The sequence below is a fragment of the Danio aesculapii genome, chromosome 16 (genome assembly GCF_903798145.1).
Source record: "Danio aesculapii chromosome 16, fDanAes4.1, whole genome shotgun sequence".
Lineage (NCBI taxonomy): Eukaryota > Metazoa > Chordata > Actinopteri > Cypriniformes > Danionidae > Danio > Danio aesculapii.
This window is the reverse complement of record NC_079450.1, coordinates 3,178,907-3,200,377: the sequence shown is the minus strand read 5'-3', so window position 1 is coordinate 3,200,377 and position 21,471 is coordinate 3,178,907. Positions and strand designations below refer to the sequence as shown.

Below are 21,471 nucleotides of genomic sequence, written 5' to 3'. Positions count from 1 at the left end.
AATTGTGCTAAGATAGTTTGTTTGACTATTGGGCTATTTTAGCCTAGCTAAAGATTTTAGTCTAGATTTCATTCATATGACTGAACTTAAATTGTTTATCTTTATGAATCCCTTATATAAGAAGCACTGACATATCAGTTACCCCTGAAACACTTTTTGTTTGATTTTAAACACCCTGCTAATGTTTAATATGTCTCACTGCAATATTTAGTAGTTCAATTGGATCTTTAACCCTTGTGTATTTTGTTCAAATTGACTGCACTTTGGTTATTTTGGTGGCTGTTTTTGTCCCATTGACTTCCATTATAATCCAAATTTTGGTGGTTTTGCCTGTTAGGGAAATAGGTAAAATTGGTCATTTTTACAGGTTTACTGCAAATTTTACCTCTTCACAACAGAAAAAAACAGCAACAATCAAGAATGCATGATTATACACCCACTTCGAATGTTATCACTTGATTAAATGGGCATTATTAGTGGTTATCAACTGATATATATGGGCCAGTAGGGGCCTTCTGCACCTACTGTTAGGCTCAGAAGGCTGTTATCATCCATCCATGTGGTTAATCAGCATTACTAATAGAGAAAACTCCAGATCCAGATCTGTTTCTACATTACTTTGGTGGTTGGATTTAGCGTTGGGGTAGGGGTAGACGTTAATAAAATTAAATTAATGGGAAATTTCATGAATAATATCAATAATTTTCGTTAACTTCTGGCCACAGCTGTATGTGATCTATAGCTGATTGTGTGTATTGCTGATTCGAGTGATAACATTCGAATCGGCTGGATAATATGCTGTCTTGGCTTGGCCATCAAAAAATGTGATTATAATGGAAGTCAATGGGGCAAAAACAGCCCCCAACATAACCAAAGGGGAGTCAAAATAGAGTTTCTCAAAGCATTTTCCCAAAATATGTGTCAAAATAAGATTTGTCAGCAAAAATCATTCCATTTGCTGAAACACAGAGAGAGTTGTGGCCAAATTAAGACTCAAAATCAGCCCTGAGTGGATGAAAACATCCCCAACAGCACATAAGGATTAAGCCAGTGTGTGATGTCTTTGTGTGTGTGTGTTGCAGGACTCGGAGTCTCTGGATCAGTGTATTGAGAGCGTGCTGTCTGCTCTGTATCCTCCGTTCAGCTCCAGCGCCGCCACCGTCCTCTGGCAGTTGTTTGGTGTGGTGGAGCGACAGTATCGAGGAGACGGCCTGCGCTGCTTCATCGACTTTCTGCTGCCCGCAAAGAGGATCCTGCACACGCTCAGACACCAGTCCTGCGTGAGTACTGAATGCTCCACACAGAAAAAAACTGCAGGTTTATTACATACACTGTAAAAAAGACTTGCCTAAATTACCCTAACTTTACCCTAATTACCCTAGTTGAGCCTTTAAATGACACTTTAAGCTGAATACTAGTGTCTTAAACAATATCTAGTCAAATATTAAATGCTGTCATCATGACTAAGAGAAAAGAAATCATTCATTCATTTTCTTTTTGGCTTAGTCCCTTTATTAATCAGGGGTCGCCACAGCGGAATGAACCACCAACTTATCCAGCATATGTTATACGCAGCGAATGCCCTTTCAGCTGCAACCCAACAATGGGAAACATCCACACACACTCATTCCTGCTCACACAGGACAATTTAACCTACCTAATTCCCTTATAATGCATGTGTTTGGACTGTGGGGGAAACCGGAGCACCTGGAGGAAACCCACACCAACACGGGGAGAACATGCAAACTCCACACAGAAACGCTAACTGACCCAGCAAAGGCTCAAACCAGCGACTTTCTTGCTGTGAGGTGATTGTGCTTCCCACTGAGCCACCATGCTGCCCCTATTAAAGCTTTTTAAGTTACATAATTTATAGTTGAATCAAATATAATTCAATAATATGTAAATCTTTAGATTATGTACAGTACAGTTTGTAATGTAATGTTATCCATGTCTTTTAGCCCTCTTGTGAAATGACTTTTCAAATATTTCCCAATTTATGTTTAATGTTTAACGGAGCAAGAAAATTCATCACAGTATTTTTTTGGTAACACTTTATTTTGATGGTCTATTTGAGTATTAGTAGACTGTCTGCTTAATATCTGCTGATACTACTCCTTCAGCAGACATTTAACTGACTATAAGAAACTTTGCAATTACATGTCGACTTACACTAACCCCAACGCCAACCTAACAGTCTACTAATAATCTAATGAGAATTAGTTGGCATGTACAGTTGAAGAATTATTAGCCCCCCTTTGAATTTTTTTTTTTTTTAATATTTCCCAAATGATGTTGAACAGAGCAAGGAAATTTTCACAGTATGTCTGATAATATTTTTTCTTCTGGAGAAAGTCTTATTTGTTTTATTTCGGCTACAATAAAAGCAGTTATTATTTTTTTAACCCAATTTTAAGGACAAAATTATTAGCCCCTTTAAGCTATATCTCATCACCTTGAAATTATAAGGTCCTATCTGCGTTTTGAAGGATTTTGAGATATTGAGCTTCGAAATTTTTGCATTTCATAGCCGAGAATATGTGCGTAACATTAGTTTTTTAAATAAAAAGTCCTAAAATGTAAACAACTTATTAAAAAACATCCCATAATGTAAAGAAGTTGTCATTTAATAAGAATATGTCAGTAACTCAATTTTGACAAAAATGTCAGCTAGAACCTTATAATTCTAAGGTGACGATTTGTTTTCGATAGTCTACAGAACAAACCAGTGCTCGGTCCACTTTTGATGTTAAATATTGTGTGTGAATGTCAATATTGTTATCCCCTTTTTTCAACTGTCTCCAGAATAAACCACTGTTATACAATGACTTGCCTAATTACCCTAACTTTACCCTAATTACCCTAGTTAAGCCTTTAAATGTCACTTTAAGCATTATATAGAAGTGTCTTGAAGAATATCTAGTCTAATATTATTTACTGTCATCATGACAAAGATAAAATAAATCAGTTATTAGAGATGAGTTATTAACACTATTATGTTTAGAAATGTGTTGAGAGAATCTTCGCTTAACAGAAATTAGGGAAAAAAATAAACAGGGGGGCTAATAATTCAGTGGGGCTAATAATTCTGACTTCAACTGTAGATGCAGAGTAACTTAAATTCAACAAACGGACCATCAAAATAAAGTGTGACCATTTCTTTTTTATTTTTAATCCCATTGCTTTTATTTCTTACATTTCTTTTAGTGTGGCTGGAATAAATTAAGTATTTACATTTTATATATTATTTTAAAGGTCAATACTATTAACTAGGTGGCGCAGTAGGTAGTGCTGTCGCCTCACAGCAAGAAGGTCGCTGGTTCGAGCCCCGGCTGGGTCAGTTAGCGTTTCAGTGTGGAGTTTGCATGTTCTCCCAGTGTTGGCGTGGGTTTCCTCCGGGTGCTCTGGTTTCCCCAACATTCCAAACACATGCGCTATAGGTAGGCCCGCGCAGAATCCTACAGATTTCCGCAGATTTTTAGCCCATCATTAATTCTGTTTATTTACTTGAGTAAATGTGTGTAAATCTATATTTATTCAGTTTTTAAATTAATTTCAATAATATTATTGACTAATATGAAAATGTTCATCTGATTTATGTACAATACAGTTTGCACAGGAATATTTTCTGTCTTTTAGTAGAGATATTATATGAGAGACTTGCTTTGTTAATAAAATAAATAAAATGAATCTAATTGGATTTGCATTTTAAACATTAAATAAAAGTTAAAAAGGTTTTACTTTTTATTTCACATATTAAGTGTTTAGTTATGAGACTCCCAAAATAATTCCGCAGAAATCCGCAGATTTTTAAAACAATTCTGCGCAGAAATAGAAAAAAAGTCTGCAGATTCCGTCTGATCCTAGCTATAGGGGAATTGATTTACTAAATTGGACGTAGTGTAGCTGTGAATGTGAGTGTATGGGTGTTTCCCAGTGATGGGTTGCAGCTGGAAGGGCATCCGCTGCATATAAAACACATGCTGGATAAGTTGTCAGTTCATTCCGCTGTGGGGACCCCAGATTAATAAAGGGACTAAGCTGAAAAGGAAATAAATAAATATATTAACTCTCTTGAGAAATACAAGACTACATACATTGCCTAATTACCCTAACTTTACCCTAATTAACCTAGTTAAGCCAAATATAATAAGAAAAACAATAAAAAAACTTTGTTAAACAGCATACAGTGGGGAAAATTATTGAACACGTCACCATTTTTCTCAGAAAGCATATTTCTAAAGGGGCCGATGACTTGTAATTTTCCCAGGATGTTGGTAACAAGCAAATAAATCCGAATATGCAAAGAAAACAAATCTAATTAGTTTACAAATGAAGTTCTGTGTAATAAAATGAAACGACAAAGGGAAAAAGTATTGAACACATGAAGAAAGGGAGGTGTAGTTCGGCAGGGAAAGCCCAGACAGCAGCTGAAATCTCTCAGTAGTTCTTCAGCAACCCTCTGCCCTTCCTCAGTGTAGATGAATATCAGCTGCTTCAGTCCAACATCTACATGAGCAGGAGGATGAAGATGATACCAGTAAAGCAGGAACAAACACGTAAAGCATGTTTAAAAGCATGTAAACACATTTAGTAAATCCAGTGAATCTTTTTTTTAGTGTGCATTCAGTCCTCTCAGAGAGAAATATTGTGCGTGGGAACATGAGAGGAGGATGAATGCTGGAGTCTGAAAGAGTTCAGTATTGCTTTGAGGAACAGAGAGCATTGTGGCTGCTCTGCACTGAAAGGCGTTGTGTTCCTGCAGGTTAGCGCTGTGTGAGATTAGCTGAAACTTTACACTGCTGTATTGAGTGTTTCTCTGAGCTGCTGAAGTCTACATGATCCTGCTGCGGTCATCATATCCACTCCAACACTGATATAGCAATTAAAAAGAGGTCATGAACTGCTTCAGTTTGCCTCTGAGCTCCGCTTATAACATCATCAACTATTTCCTAATTTATGTTTAACAGAGCAAGGGAATTGGGGCAGCACGGTGGCTCAGTGGTTAGCGCTGTGGCCTCACAAAAAGGTCGCTGGTTCGAATCCCAGCTGGGTCAGTTGACATTTCTGTGTGGATGTTTACCCCGTGTTGGTGTGGGTTTCCTCCGGGTGCTCCGGTTTCCCCCACATGCACTATAGGTGAACATAATTTTTAAGGTCAATATTAATGACCGCCTATAATAAATGATTTTTTTCTTCGTTTGTCTACAGGAGAAACCACTGTTGTCTAATGACTTGCCTGATTAATCTAGTTAGCCATTCAAAGTCATGAACTGCTTCATTTAGCCTCTGATGTCCACTTATAATATAATACATTCATTCATTCATTCATTCATTTTCTTTTCAGCTTAGTCCCTTTATTTATCAGGGGCCGAATGAACCAATAACTTACCCAGCCTATGTTTTACGCAGCGGATGCCCTTCCAGCTGCAACCCAGCACCAGGAAACACCCATACACACTCACACACACACACTCATACACTGCGGTCAATTTAGTTCATCAATTCCCCTATAGCGCATGTGTTTGGACTGTGGGGGAAACCGGAGCACCCGGAGGAAACCCACGCCAACATGGGAAGAACATGCAAGCTCCACACAGAAACGCCAACTGACCCAGCCGGGACTCAAACCAGTGACCTTCTTGGGTTGGGTATCGAAACCCAGTGCCATTATAGCACCAGTATGTACCGGACCGAATCAGCATATGAATTTCGGTGCCTAGTTTTGGTGCTTCTGGTGCTGCGACAAAGACGTAAGAAGCATCAAGGGGTGCATCAAAGGCACACATAGGCGTTGTCACACCATCTCTAAACATTTAATCCTAAACAACTTTGAGGAATACGGACAGGCGATGTCAGGCGTTTGTTCTTATTGCTTAGGAAACTGACACATGCAACGTACGTAGTACAGCGCATTCGATGAGTGAGAGCGACTCTCTTCAGATCAACACGCACGATCTCGTTCATCAAATCTGCTTAAACTAAGCGTTCTAAATCGTATTTTACAAGCAAGGATTCTGACACAGCAACGTGAAGCAGACGCTTAAGAAAAGTTGCGTGTAAGGGGGGAAACACGTCAAACTTAATGACACATTTGAGGGCTCATGGAATCATCTTAAAGTCTCTGAAAGCTTGCGACATCATCTGGCACTTTCAATGAGTACGTACATGGACACCAAATAGTCTTTAATATGATTAAGACAATACTCTGATTAAGAGTCTAGACCACCATGTAAACAGTAATTTTTGATTACCTTAAAGGACCACAGACACCTGCATCGTGAAATGCTGAGGTTTTCCCTTTCCATTCAACGTGCGGTATCAAATTCCATTGAAAGAGCACTCTTCCACCAGTCCTTACTTAATGCTCGAATCAAATACCTCAGTTTGTCATGGGGGCATGAATGAAATGTTCCTGAATGAAACTGAAACTGCAGTTAAAGTCGACAAATTAAAAATGAAACACCTGAAATTTCATAGAAACTCCGGAGGAAATGTGGATAGCATGGTGATGCAATGACGTTAATCGATCTATGTACTATAACATGTAAAACAAGATCATGAAAGGAACATTCAAAAAGCAACTCTTGTAAACACCTTAATCTTATTATTGTCTTAATCAGATTAAGGCAAATCATTAGATTACTGATAACCAGTGGTGTAAGTTAACTAATTACAAATACTCAAATTACTGTAATTGAGTAGTTTTTCTCAGGAATTGTAATTTACTAAGTAGTTTTAAAAATGTGTACTTTTACTCTCCCTTTTTTCTTTTCTAAGATAGAACAATTATTAGAAAAATCAGTCCTCGAATCCAATCTAATCACACATAGAAGGTAAATCACATCATTATGAACTACTTCAAGACATGTGTGCTTTATAATTGCAGCAAACAGTTTGGAAGTATTCAAAGTGTCCAAGAAGATGTCCAAACTCTGTCCAAGAAGATGTCAAAGACTGTTTAGATGCATGTCCTGATGACAAGATGACGGATGTTTACTGTTGTTACGTTCCCCTCAACTCTGTCTAGGGGGACACAGGAACGCAACAGAATATTAGTGGAGTTTTGTGTGTGTGTCAGCAAAGAGGTCACATGAGCAACTTCTCAAAGGACTAAACAAAGAAAATGCAACTTGAATAAAGATTAACAATATTTATTAAAGGATTAAGGGAGGGTTTCAAAAGAAAAGGGCTTCAAGAGGGGGTTCAAGCCAAAACAACAAACAAACGTTCTCTAACTGAGAGAAAGGGAAGTACTGAATAATCTATCAAAGAAAAGTAAAGAAAAATACATCAAAAATACTCTCACTCCCTTACTAACTTAAACAGGAGAAAACGGTTACAAAAATAAAAATGGCACCCCCTCCCTACTCACCCAATCCCAAATGAACAGAATAAAGAGTGGATACCAAAGTAGTATTGAAAACAAAAATTAACTTACAATCAAAAAGAGTTTGAGGCAAAAGCTATTTCAGATGATCAACAGAACTTAAACAAATCAAAGCTCCTAATCAACAAATGATGCTTAAAGAATCAAACCAAATATATATTCATAAAGCCTCACAAAAACAAAGCCTCCACACACACACACACACACACTGTTCTTGTGGAGAACTGCTGCTTAAATGCCCACTGCTTTTCTCATCCTCCAATCACGGAGCGGTTCATAAGTGGCAGCAGGTGATGGTCATTAGCTCCTACTAGGGTGTAGCAGAGAAAGAAAGAAAAAAAAAAAACAACAGAAACAAATACGTCCTGGGACGTAACACTGTATGATGACCGAAATGGCCTTAAACAGCCAGCAGCAGGCACAAGACGTCAACATGACATCAGATTAACGTTGTACCCCAACATCATAGGGACGTTGCATTTTGTTTGGAAATGAAAATTGGGTTGACGTCAGAACTCAGCGTCAGGCCAACGTCAATGTCCAACCTAAAACCAACCAAATATCAACGTCTAATGATGTAACAGCTTGACGTTGTGTGGACGTTACCGCTATTGACATTTATCAGACGTTGGATTTTGGTTGCCACACCTGATGAATAAATGTCAGTATTTGTCGTCAGTATGATGTTGGTTTTAGATGTTGGGTCGACATTGGATTTTGTTCACTTTCTAACAACCTAAAATCAACCAAATATCAACGTCATTTGACGTCATTATTGGACATCAAAATAACGTCCTTAGACGCTGGCTAGACATTGAATTTTGGTCATCTGATGTCACAAGCTAAATCTAACCTAATATTAACGTCTTATGATGTTGTGTGCCTGCTGGGCAATAACTAAATGCACTACAGAATGTTACGTTTACACACATCCACAAATCACATGTAAACGCATCAGCTTTTTACAGCGCAATACTCACTACTCTTGAGTACTTTTGAAAGGGCTACTTTTTACTCATACTTAGAGTAATATTCACAACAGATACTTTTACTCTACTTGCACTACATTTTTAGTCAAGTAATGGTACTTTTACCTGAGTATGATTTTTCAGTACTCGTTCCACCACTGCTGATAATCATGTAAACATAGTCACAAGCACCAAAAAAAGGAGTTGAATATTATGATGACAGCCCCCCCCCCCCCCCTCCCCACAGGTTAGTAGTAAGCTAATGTAATTTCATAATACAAATCTTAAATTCATGCTAACCAACAAATGATCAAAGGAAATATGGTAATGTAATTCAAATATATCAAATATGAATTGATGTTTATTTGTTGAATGTCTAAAAATAAATGTAAGCATGCACAGTTTCCAGATTTAGGGATTGGACTGATTAAAATTTTAGTCGTTTGAAATAATATAATCTATAAGAAATGATATCTAGAAAAATAAGTCTGTAAAATAAGAGAAAATGTGCTGGCAGTTTATTACAAGGTGTTTATAGTGTAATATACAACACCAACCCAGACAATATAGCACTGCAGACTATTACACATGTTCATAAAAGTGACTTTTCCAAACTTTTCAAGGTTTAAAGTAGTTGGAAGAAAGATAAAGTTTCAATAATGCAGTTCAAAAGCACAAATAAATGGGAAAAATAAGTAAAACTGCTAATTCACAGCTATTTTTTAGAGTGTGGTTCGTGATTGAGACCCATCGCATCTGATAGATCTCTCTGGTTGACTTGTGACAGCTGCGATTTAAAGGCGTGCTGCTGTACCACGAGGGATGGCCGCTGTGTCTGCATGAGAAGGTGGTTCTGCAACTGGCGCCGCTGCATAAAGTGCGTCTGCGGCAGGGAGATTTCTACCTGCAGGTGGTTCCTTTGGGCCGCAAGTCTGCCAAGCTGGTGCTGAAATGCCTGTCGGGCAGCGGGCAGGCCATCGCAGAGGTCCCGGTGTCGGAGAGCATGTACGGCAGTGTCTTCACTCCAGATTTCCTGCAGAATGTGACGCGTGATCGAAACCTCCAGCCGCTGCAGAACTGCCTCCTGAGCACCGGTTCTGTGGTTTATCGAACGCCCTGGAAAAACGTGATCAATCCTCTGCTGGTGACGAGCACGGAGGACGCACTGATGCAGGCCAGAAACAACGGAGGTACTGCAAATAAATGCTTTTGTCTTGTTTCTAGTCCAAATATCTCAGAGTTCTTACATCAAGAAGCATTTTCTAGACAAGCAACACATATTGGCTTGTTTTCAAAAATAATGAGGATGGATGGATGGATGGATGAATGGGTTTGGGTGGATTGACAGATAGATGGATGGATGGATGGATGGATGGGTTTGGGTGGATTGATGGATAGATGGATGGATGGATGGGTTTGGGTGGATTGATGGATAGATGGATGGATGAATGTATGGATGGGTTTGGGTGGATTGGATTGGTTGGATGGATGGATGGGTTTGGGTGGATAGATGGATAGATGTATGGATGTATGGATGGGTTTGGGTGGATTGGATTGATTGGATGGATGGATGGATGGATGGATGGATGGATGGATGGGTTTGGGTGGATAGATGGGTAGATGGATGGATAGATGAGTTTGGGTGGATTGATGGATAGATGGATGGATGAATGGATGGATGGATTTGGGTGGATGGATGGATAGATGGATGGATTTGGTTGGATGGATGGATGAAACTGTAAAAATGATAGAACTGTAGATGGATGGGTTAGGGTTAGGATAGATGGATGAGTAGGGTGGAGTAAGGGTGGATGGATAGGTTGAGATGGATGGATGGATGGGTTTGGGTGGATTGATGGATAAATGGATGGATGGGTTTGGGTGGATTGATGGATAGATGGACGGATGGATGGATGGATGGATGGATTTGGGTGGATTGATGGATGGATGGATGGGTTTGGATGGATAGATTGACGGATGGATGGATGGATGGATGGATGGATGGGTTTGTGTGGATTGATGGATGGATTAATGGATGGGTTTAGGTGGATTGATGGATAGATGGATGGATGAAACTGTAAAAATGATAGAACAGTGGATGGATGGGTTAAGGTTAGGATAGATGGATGAGTAGGGTGGAGTGAGGGTGGATGGATAAGTTGAGATGGATGGATGGGTTTGGGTGGATTGATGGATGAATGGATTTGGGTGGATTGATTGATGGATGGATGGATGGATGGATGGGTTGCGGTGGATTGATGGATTGATGGATAGATGGACGGACGGATGGATGGATGGATGGATGGGTTTGGGTGGATTGATGGATAAATGGATGGATGGGTTTGGGTGGATTGATGGATGGATTAATGGATGGGTTTGGGTGGATAGATGGATGGATGGACGGATTTGGGTGGATTGATGGATGGATGAAACTGTAAAAATGATAGAACAGTAGATGGATGGGTTAGGGTTAGGATAGATGGATGAGTAGGGTGGAGTAAGGGTGGATGGATAGGTTGAGATGGATGGATGGATGGATGGGTTAGGGTGGGTGGATGCATGAATGGATGAAACAGTAGATAAAATGATAGAACAGTAGATAATGGATGGGTTAGGGTTTGTATGGATGGATGGAAGACTAAGGGTGGATAGATGAGTTAGGATGGATGGTTGGATGGATGAGTAAGGGTGGATGGGTGGATTGATGATTTAGGAATATCTAGTCTAATATTATGTGCTGTCATCATGATAAATATATAAGAAATCAGATATTGGAAATGAGTTATTGAAACTATTATGAAAACTTCTCTCCATTAAACAGAAATTGGGGGGAAATATACACAGGAGGGTGAAGAATTCTGTCTGTGTATCACAGAAAAGCTAAATCTAGTTTATTTGTCTTTCCAGCTGTAGGCCTGCGTGGTCAGATCAGCCCCTGCAGCACTCACGGCTCCACAGGAACGCTCAGCTCTCGAGATTCTCTGGGCGGCGAATCCACCGTATCGGAGCCGGCGCTCAGCCGAAGCCTCACCGACATGGGCATCGGTTCATTGCACCGTGAAGACTCAGACCTACAGAAGAGTCCTGATCCGGGCAGCATCCGCGGACACAAACTCCTGTCCTTCAGCACAGACCTCAGCAACCCAAACATACGCAAACGCCATCCCAGAGACTCCACCGCTTTCGAATCACGACGACTCTTTCGTAAATCCTACATGGAGGCTTTGCAGAATCCCATGAATCTCGGCTCCAGCTCTGAATCCATTCTTGAGGAGCCGAGTTTTGCATCCGTCCCGAAGGAATCGATAGCGCCGGTGCGGAGGATCTGTGCTCGAGGATGGCTGGGAGGAGATGAATCCCGAAACGGATCTCCTGCTGGGAATCCGTCCAAAAACACAGAGCTGAGTCCCAGCGAGAGACGCTCCAAATCTTTGGAACGCACTAATAATAAGGCACTGCAGGCCAAAGGTCACCGGGCGCGCTCCTCATCTGGCGGCTCCAACAGTGGCCTTCCTAAAAAGCTCATCAATGGTTATGGGTTTCGCTTCGGAAAACTGGAGCTGGAGGCGGCTTTTCCTGGACTGGAGAGGAGGAGCAGTAAAGAGAACTCAGGTTTGTGCTTATTGATTCTCTGTTGTATCGTTGGTCTACATTAAAGCTGCTGCCATTTTGTCTTTTTGTATTGTGATGCAGAGAAACGCAATATTAAATGAGAAAACAGTGGGTGTGGCTTGTTTTTTCTACTGCAAGCTGATTGGATGTAGTAAAGTAGGTGTTTCATTCAGAATGTGACCACCAGGAAAACTCCTCATCATAGATATATGTATATACGTGTGTATATCTCTGGCTCTGGATGGCCAGTCCTCCACTGCACCTTGGTCCCACATTCATTTCAAAGGAGCTCTACCCTTTACCAAAATGGCGGCTCTATTAGTTCATTTTTTCCAATAGACAACAATAGCCTACGCGACATCTAGTGTGATGATCTATGAAAGCTGATGTGGCGCAGTGGGTAGCAATCTCGCCTCACAGCAAGAAGGTCGCTGGTTCGAGTCCCGGCTGGGTCAGTTGGTGTTTCTGTGTGGAGTTTGCATGTTCTCCCTGTGTTGGCATGGGTTTCCTCCGGGTGCACATGTGCTATAGGGGAATTGATGAGTGTGTGTGTAAATGAGTGTGTATGGGTGTTTCCCAGTACGAGGTTGCGGCTGGAAGGGCTTTCACTGTGTAAAACATATGCTGAATAGTTGGTGGTTCATTCCACTGTGGTGACCCCTGATAAATCAGAGACTAAGCCGAAGGAAAATGAATGAATGCTGTTTTGTTAGTTGTTGTGAGTGATTAAGTTGTGGTGTGGTTATTTTGGTTGTGTGAGGTTATAGCAGGTTTATTAATGGTGGTTTGTTAATCAGAGATCATAACTACTGTGGTGATGTGGTGAGTGTGTAAATGTTGTAGGCTGTCTCTCCGGGGTTGTTAGTTCGTGATAGTGTGTGTGTGTCCTGAGGTGTTATGTTTACAGATGGGCCTGGTGTTGTGTAATTATGGCCTGCAGGCAAACACAGGTCTGTGATCAGACACTCGTCATTCCACCGGCTGTGCTTTATGGCTCTGTGTGTGTGTGTGTGTGTGTGTGTGTGTGTGTGTGTGTGTGTGTGTGTGTGTGTGTGTGTGGTGTGTGTGTGTGTGTGTGTGTGTGTGTGTGCGTGTGTGTGTGTGTGTGTGTGAGAGAATATATATGAGTGTGTGTGTGTTTGTGTCTGAGTGTGTGTCTCTGTGTGTGTCATTTACTGATAGAGAAATTATGTGTGTGTGTGTGCGTGTGTGTGTGTGTGTGTGTGAGAGAATATATATGAGTGTGTGTGTGTTTGTGTCTGAGTGTGTGTCTCTGTGTGTGTCATTTACTGATAGAGAAATTATGTGTGTGTGTGTGGGTGTGAGTAAGTGACTGTGTGAGTATTCGTATCTTTGTTTGTGTGTGAGTGTGTTTGCATGTGTAAGTTTGTGTGTCTGAGTGTGTGAGTGTATATGAGTGTGTGTGTGTGTGTGTGTGTGTGTGCGTGTGTGTGTGTGTGTGTGTGTGTGTGTGTGTGTGTGTGTGTGAGAGAGAGAGAGAGAGAGAGAGAGAGAGAGTGTGTGTATAAGTGCCTGTGTGTATTTGTATCTGTGTTTGTGTGTGTGTGCATATATATATTTGTGTCTCTGTGTGTGTCTGCATGTGTGTATGAATTTGTCTGCCTGTTTGTATTTGTGTCTGTGTGTGTCTGCATGTGTGCACCTGTATCTGCATGCGTGTGTGTGTGTGGAATGTTGAGCCCTACCCTGTTGTGCTGGACTCATCAGTCTGTGCTCGTCTCTCAGTGTCTGCTGTGATGTTCAGCCCAAAGGCACGACTCTGTGATTCTGTGATTCAGCGATTCTGTGATTTTGTGACTCTGTGATTCAGCGATTCTGTGATTTTGTGACTCTGTGATTCAGTGATTCTGTGATTCAGTGATTCTGTGATTCAGCGATTCTGTGATTTTGTGACTCTGTGATTCAGTGATTCTGTGATTCAGTGATTCTGTGATTCAGCGATTCTGTGATTTTGTGACTCTGTGATTCAGTGATTCTGTGATTCAGCGATTTTGTGATTCCGTGATTCTGTGATTCAGCGATTCTGTGATTTTTTTTTTTTTTTGACTCTGTGATTCAGTGATTCTGTGACTCTGTGATTCTGTGATTTTTTTGACTCTGTGATTCAGTGATTCTGTGATTCAGTGATTCTGTGATTCAGCGATTCTGTGATTTTGTGACTCTGTGATTCAGTGATTCTGTGATTCAGCGATTTTGTGATTCCGTGATTCTGTGATTCAGCGATTCTGTGATTTTTTTTTTTTTTTTTGACTCTGTGATTCAGTGATTCTGTGACTCTGTGATTCTGTGATTTTTTTGACTCTGTGATTCAGTGATTCTGTGACTCTGTGATTCTGTGATTCAGCGATTCTGTGATTTTGTGACTCTGTGATTCTGTGATTCTCAGACTCAGCGATTCTGTGATTCTGTGATTGTCATTCTGTGATTCTCTGATTCTGTGATTCAGTGATTCTGTGATTGTCATTCTGTGATTCATGGATTCAGTGATTCTCTGATTCAGTGATTCAGTGATTCTGTGATTGTCATTCTGTGATTCTCTGATTCAGCGATTCTGTGATTGTCATTCTGTGATTGTGTGATTCTCTGATTCAGTGATTCTTTGATTGTCATTCTGTGATTGTGTGATTCTCTGATTCAGTGATTCAGTGATTGTCATTCTGTGATTGTGTGATTCTCTGATTCAGTGATTGTCATTCTGTGATTGTGTGATTCTCTGATTCAGTGATTCTGTGATTGTCATACTGTGATTTGGTGATTCTCTGATTCAGTGATTCAGTGATTGTCATACTGTGATTTGGTGATTCTCTGATTCAGTGATTCAGTGATTGTCATACTGTGATTTGGTGATTCTCTGATTCAGTGATTCAGTGATTGTCATACTGTGATTTGGTGATTCTCTGATTCAGTGATTCAGCGATTCTGTGATTGTCATACTGTGTTTGTGTGATTCTCTGATTTAGTGATTCAGTGATTGTCACACTGTGATTCAGGGATTCTGTGATTCAGTGATTTGGTGATTCTGTGATTCTCTGATTCAGTGATTCAGTGATTGTCACACTGTGATTCTCTGATTCAGTGATTCTGTGATTGTCATACTGTGATTCAGGGATTCTGTGATTCAGTGATTTGGTGATTCTGTGATTCTCTGATTCAGTGATTCAGTGATTGTCACACTGTGATTCTGTGATTCAGTGATTGTGCCCTCTCGTTTTCCTCTTATTCCTCATGCGTTTGTTACTACTGTGGCTACTCAAATTTGATTCATAACTCCCTTATTGTTTAAAAATGAACTTGATTCAGTGATTGTGATTCAGTGATTCAGTGTTCAGCATTTTATGAAGCTCTTCCTGATTTTGAGCTCTTGAATGACAGCCAGTGTGTTTTTCTGTTTTGTGCTTCAGGACTGCATTGTGGCTTTTATCCGCAGGAAATTCCAAGCTGTTCGGCATTCTTGACACACACACACACACACACACACACACGCACACACACACACACACACTCTCACACACACACACACACACACACGCATTAATTACCAAATTTTTTTTTCAGATTTCACACACACACATACACACACACACACACACACACACACACACACTCACTCTCTCACTCACTCACACACAGACACAGGAGCTGGTTCAGGTAAATCCCCTGTTTCCCACAGACGCAAACGTGTGTGAGTGTGTGTGTGTGTGTGTGTGTGTGTGTGTGTGTATCTGGTGTCGCTCCAGAGGGAGGATCTCCATCCTGCATTCACTCATACAGACAGGCTTTGTGTTTGTCCTGCATCTCCACGTTAAATCTGCTCCCCTGCAAACCCTGAGAGAAGAAAACAAACACCACACACACTTTCAGGCCTGCTCACGTTACACCGCTGCGCTTTTACTGCAGCCTTTTTCATTCAATCGATTCCCTCATGATTCAAAACCGGTTCCCATGATGCCGTCTGACCCAGAGACGCATGCAGAGTCAGACAAATGAAGCTGAAGACTGACTCTGCAGGAATGTGTGGCTTTAAATGTGGACAAAGGGAATACCATTTTTAATTCAAGTCAGGGAGTCAGATGAACTGATTCAAAGTACAGCATAAGCTGAATACTAGTGTCTTGAACAATATCTAGTCAGATATTATAGATTCAACAAGCTACTGGAAATATTCCTCAGAGATTTTGCTTCATATTGACATGATGGCATCACACAGTTGCTGCAGATTTGTCGGCTGCACATCCATGATGCCAATCCCCCGTTCCACCACATCCCAAAGGTGCTCTATTGGATTGAGCTCTGGTGACTGTGGAGGCCATTTGAGTACAGTGAACTCATTGTCATGTTCAAGAAACCAGTCTGAGATGATTCACGCTTTATGACATGGTGCGTTATCCTGCTGGAAGTGGCCATCAGAAGATGGAGACACTGTGGTCATAAAGGGATGGACATGGTCAGCAACAATACTCAGGTAGGCTGTGGCGTTGACACGATGCTCAATTGGTCCTAATGGACCCAAAGTGTGCCAAGAGAATATCCCCCACACCATTACATCACCACTATCAGTCTGAACCGTTGATACAAGGCAGGATGGATTCATGCTTTCATGTTGTTGATGGCAAATTCTGACCCGACCATCCGAATGTGGCAGCAGAAATGGAGACTCATCAGACCAGGCAACGTTTCTCCAATCTTCTATTGTCCAGTTTTGGTGAGCCTGTGTGAATTGTAGCCTCAGTTTCCTGTTCTTAGCTGACAGGAGCGGCACCCGGTGTGGTCTTCTGCTGCTGTAGCCCATCCACCTCAAGGTTGGACGTGTTGTGTGTTCAGAGATGCTCTTCTGCAGACCTCGGTTGTAACGAGTGCTTATTTGAGTTACTTTTGCCTTTCTATCAGCTGGAACCAGTCTGGCCATTCTCCTCTGAACTCTGGCATCAACAAGGCATTTGCGCCCACAGAACTGCCGCTCACTGGATATTTCCTCTATTTCAGATCATTCTCTGTAAACCCTAGAGATGGTTGTGCGTGAAAATCCCAGTAGATCAGCATTTTCTGAAATACTCAGAGCAGCCCGTCTGGCACCAACAACCATGCCACATTCAAAGTCACTTAAATCCCCTTTCTTCCCCATTCTGATGCTCGCTTTGAACTGCAGCAGATCGTCTTGACCATGTCTACATGCATTGAGCTGCTGCCGTGTAATTGGCTGATTAGAAAATTGCGTTCACGGGCAGTTGGACAGGTGTACCTATTAAAGTGGCCGGCGAGTGTATTAGAGTGTAATGCTGCATCATATTTTGTTCATGTGTGGATTTTTAAGAAATTCTTTATTTGGTATTTTCCAGTGTGTGTGTTAAATGTTGTGTTGTGATTAATTTAGGAACACCTGTTGTCTTGGATGATGGGAGTTTGCTTGTATTGGTTGTTGTTTTGCTGGTCTGTGATTGCTCTGCCGCAGCCCTTTTCTCTCAGCCTGTGTGTGTGTGTGTGTTGTGTTTGGGTTGCCTGGTTTGTAAGAAACAGCCGGAGGGTTTGGATTCTGGAGAAAGTTGACAATCATCAGCTTGTGTTGGGAATGTCAGCAATCCTCAATCCAGAGCCTGAGGCTGAAAAACAGAGCAGCCTGACGTCTGGAGGATCTGTTTGACACACACACACACACACGAAATCACAAACACACACATTCTCTGTTTCACTAACACCCATGCGATATTACTTAAACACACACAATCTCACTTACACACAAACACACACACACACACACACACACACACCTTTCAGCCCTCAGGGTTTGTTTGCAGGACGCATGTTAATGAGTTCTGTACATTAGCCGGTTGTTATCACAGAAATGTGTGTAATGTGTCCATTATTTTTAGCCAAAGCAGCCAACAGTGCATCCAGTTTACACATTAAGTCATGTCAAACATTCTCTGGGAGTCAAATCTGTGTTTGTCTGAGATGCAGGAATCATTGTGTTTGTTCTGAATCAGTTCATTTGAAAATTGAATCAATTCATTTTCTTGTGTGTGTGTGTGTGTGTGTGTGTGTTCAGAGTGGAGCGTCAGGAGCAGCAGCAACAGCAGTGATGAGTGTGTGTCTGTGGCGCCCCCTGCTGTCTGTCCTTCAGCACTGATGATCTCTCAGCTGGACCAGGAGCTGCTGACCTCTGGTGCTATCACGCTTCCTGGTGCGTGACCATCAGCCCACACGCACATACATACTTACACACACATACAAACACATCACACAGACAGAAAAACACCAAATTGTTGACACTTTTGCAGATTTCTTTGTAAAAAACCTGAAATTTGATATGGTTCTGAGTATTCAGACCCTTTGCTCAGTATTTAGCAGAAGCAGACTATTTAGCAGACTTTTTCTTGTAGAACTCAATCTTCTTTTCTACATTTTTTCTTCAAATAAAAATAAAAACAACTCAAATAATAAATAAATAAATAGTTTTGTTTTTAAAAGTAAATCTGATTCGACTGCTGAGCTGCTCTGTTATTAGGGGGTGGGGGACAAATTAGCACAGACTTAATAATTATGATACACTTTTATTGATTAGACCTATTAGACCGACTTTACTAAATATGAGAGAAGCACCATTCTGATCTAATACAGCTGTGAGTCTTTTTGGGAAAGATGCAACATGTTTTTCACTGCTGGATTTGGCCATTCCTCCTTGCAGATCCTCTCCAGTTGGTGGACAGCCATTTTTAGCTCTCTCCAGAGTAGGCATGGGACGATAACTGGTTTAAGGTTTACAGCGGTTTGGAAAAGTCAAGGTTTTAAAACCACCAGAGTTTTCTGTTTTACCGTTCCCAAGGTATATGTACAGTTGTTGTTTTTTCTTGGGGTTCGAGCGAAAACCCTATAGCTATGGTTAGGATTTTTATTATTATTGTTATTATTATTATTTCTTTATTATTATTATTATTATTATTATTATTATTATTAATAATAATTTTATCATTATTTTATTTTATTTTATTTATTATTATTATTATTTATTTTCTGTTATTATTATTTTTTTTTATATATATTATTATTATTGTAATTTTTATGTAAACATTTTATTAACATTATTATTATTATTATTATTATTATTTATTTATTTATTATTTTTTTTTATTATTATTTTATTTTATTTTATTATTGGTATTATTATTTTTATTATTACTATTATTATTATTATTATATTTATTATTATTATTTTAATATTATTATTATTTTTAATTTTATAATTATTATTATTATTATTGCTATTATTTTAATTATTACTATTATTATTATTATTATTATTATTATTATGATCATTGTTATTATTATTGTTATTTATTTTCTTCTTCTTCTTATTATTATTATTAATTTTATTACTACTATTATTATTTTATTATTATTATTTTGTATTTATTATTATTGTTATTATTATTTATTAATATTATTATTATCATTATTATTTTTTATTATTGCTATTATTATTTTATTATTTTATTATTACTATTATTTTTATTATTAATATTATTTTATTGTTACTATTATTTTTTATTATTAATGTTATTATTTTTATTATTGTTTTTATTGTTTTTATTGTTATTATTATTATTATTATTATTATTATTATTATTATTGTTGTTGTTTTTATTATTATTATTATTTTGTTATTAGTATTATTTGTAGTATTATTATTATTATTATTATTATTATTATTAATAACTATATTATTATTATTATTATTATTATTGTTGTTGTTGTTGTTGTTGTTATTATTATTTATTTTTTATTGTTATTATTATTTATTTTTTATTGTTATTATTATTATTATTATTATTATTAATAATTATATTATTATTATTATTTTAGTATTTTGGCCTGAATTCGTACACCGTTTCTCATAGACTCAAAAACTTTACATATTTGGAGTCCTTGGGTCAGCCTGAACAAAAGTGGAGTCACTCAGATTTTCTCTATGACACATTTTTCCGCTACATCAAGCTTTATTATTTATTTTTATTATTATTAATTATTATTATTATTAGTATTATTATTATCATTATTATTTTTTATTATTGTTATTATTATTAATATTATTGTTATTATTTTATTATTATTATAATTTTATTATTACTATTATTTTTTTATTATTATTATTATTATTATTATTATTATTATTATTATTGTAATTATTATTATTATTATTTTTATTATTGTTTTTATTGTTATTATTATTAATATTATTATTATTATTATTGTTGTTGTTGTTTTTATTGTTATTATTTTCATTTTTATTATTTGTATTATTATTATTATTATTATTATTATTATTATTGTTGTTGTTGTTATTATTATTTATTATTATTATTATTATTATTATTATTATTATTATTGTTGTTGTTATTTATTATTATTATTATTATTATTATTATTATTATTATTATTATTATTATTATTATTATTATTAATATTATTATTATTTTAGTATTTTGGCCTGAATTCGTACACCGTTTCTCATAGACTCAAAAAACTTTACATATTTGGAGTCCTTGGGTCAGCCTGAACAAAAGTGGAGTCACTCAGATTTTCTCTATGACACTACAAGCTTTATTGTTTATTTTTATTGTTATTATTATTATATGTATTATTATTATTATTATTATTATTACTATTATTATTATTATTATTAATATTATTAATATTATTTATTATTAATATTATTAATATTATTATTATTACTATTATTATTATTTTTGGCTATTTTGCCTTTATTAGATAGGACAGTATTTAGGACAGGAAGCGAAGTTGGAGAGAGAGAGGGGGGGGTAGGGTAGGGAAATGTCCTCGAGCCGGGATTCGAACGCGTGATGCCCTGACGTGCTACTGCACCATATGTCGACGCGCTAACCACTAGGCTATTGCGCCGACACTATAATATTTTTTATTTTTACAAAGTATTTCAGTGTGTTTTGTCCCAAATGGCCTCCCATAGATACAATCTGTTTTTTTCTCCTGTTAGTAATTATTGAAGTTGTGTTTCATTGTTTGACTCTTTTTCTCTGTGTGTGTGTGTGTGTGTGTGTGTGTCTGTGTGTGTGTGTGTGTGTGTGTGCGCGCGCACAGGTAATGTAGAGCGCAGTGGTCGCACTGTGGTTCAGGTGTGCTGCAGTAAGCAGGTGTGGAGCAGCGACTGCACAGATCAGATCATCAGTGTTCTACTCTGCTATTACTGCAGCAGTCTGCGGTCAGGAACACCTCTACACCTCCACATCTGATCTGGAAACTCTTCACTGTCCGTCTGCTTTGATTTCACTCTGCTGTTTGTCTCTTTCAGGAAGGAGAAACGAGAGCTGGGGTTGACAGTTCTGGTAGACGCTCGAAGACAGCAGACGGTCCCCTCCACACTGATCTCAGCTCTGTCTCAGTTTCAGGTGATCAAACCACACGCTCTTACACTGCAGAAAGAGAAATGATCCACACCTGTCAGTGTGT

At 38.6% G+C, this 21,471-nt stretch overlaps 1 protein-coding gene across 3 annotated transcripts in view; it reads left to right on the top strand.

The window, feature by feature from the left end:
• Positions 1-21,471, top strand: part of zgc:158766 (uncharacterized protein LOC100009641 homolog) — a 103,713-nt gene that overhangs the window by 24,430 nt on the left and 57,812 nt on the right. For all 3 annotated transcript variants that reach the window (XM_056474993.1, XM_056474992.1, XM_056474991.1), the window contains exons 2-7: positions 1,083-1,280; positions 9,146-9,548; positions 11,266-11,970; positions 18,035-18,169; positions 21,103-21,223; positions 21,314-21,410. In XM_056474993.1, coding sequence (XP_056330968.1) covers positions 1,083-1,280; positions 9,146-9,548; positions 11,266-11,970; positions 18,035-18,169; positions 21,103-21,223; positions 21,314-21,410 — 1,659 coding nt within the window. The remainder of the gene's footprint in view (positions 1-1,082; positions 1,281-9,145; positions 9,549-11,265; positions 11,971-18,034; positions 18,170-21,102; positions 21,224-21,313; positions 21,411-21,471) is intronic.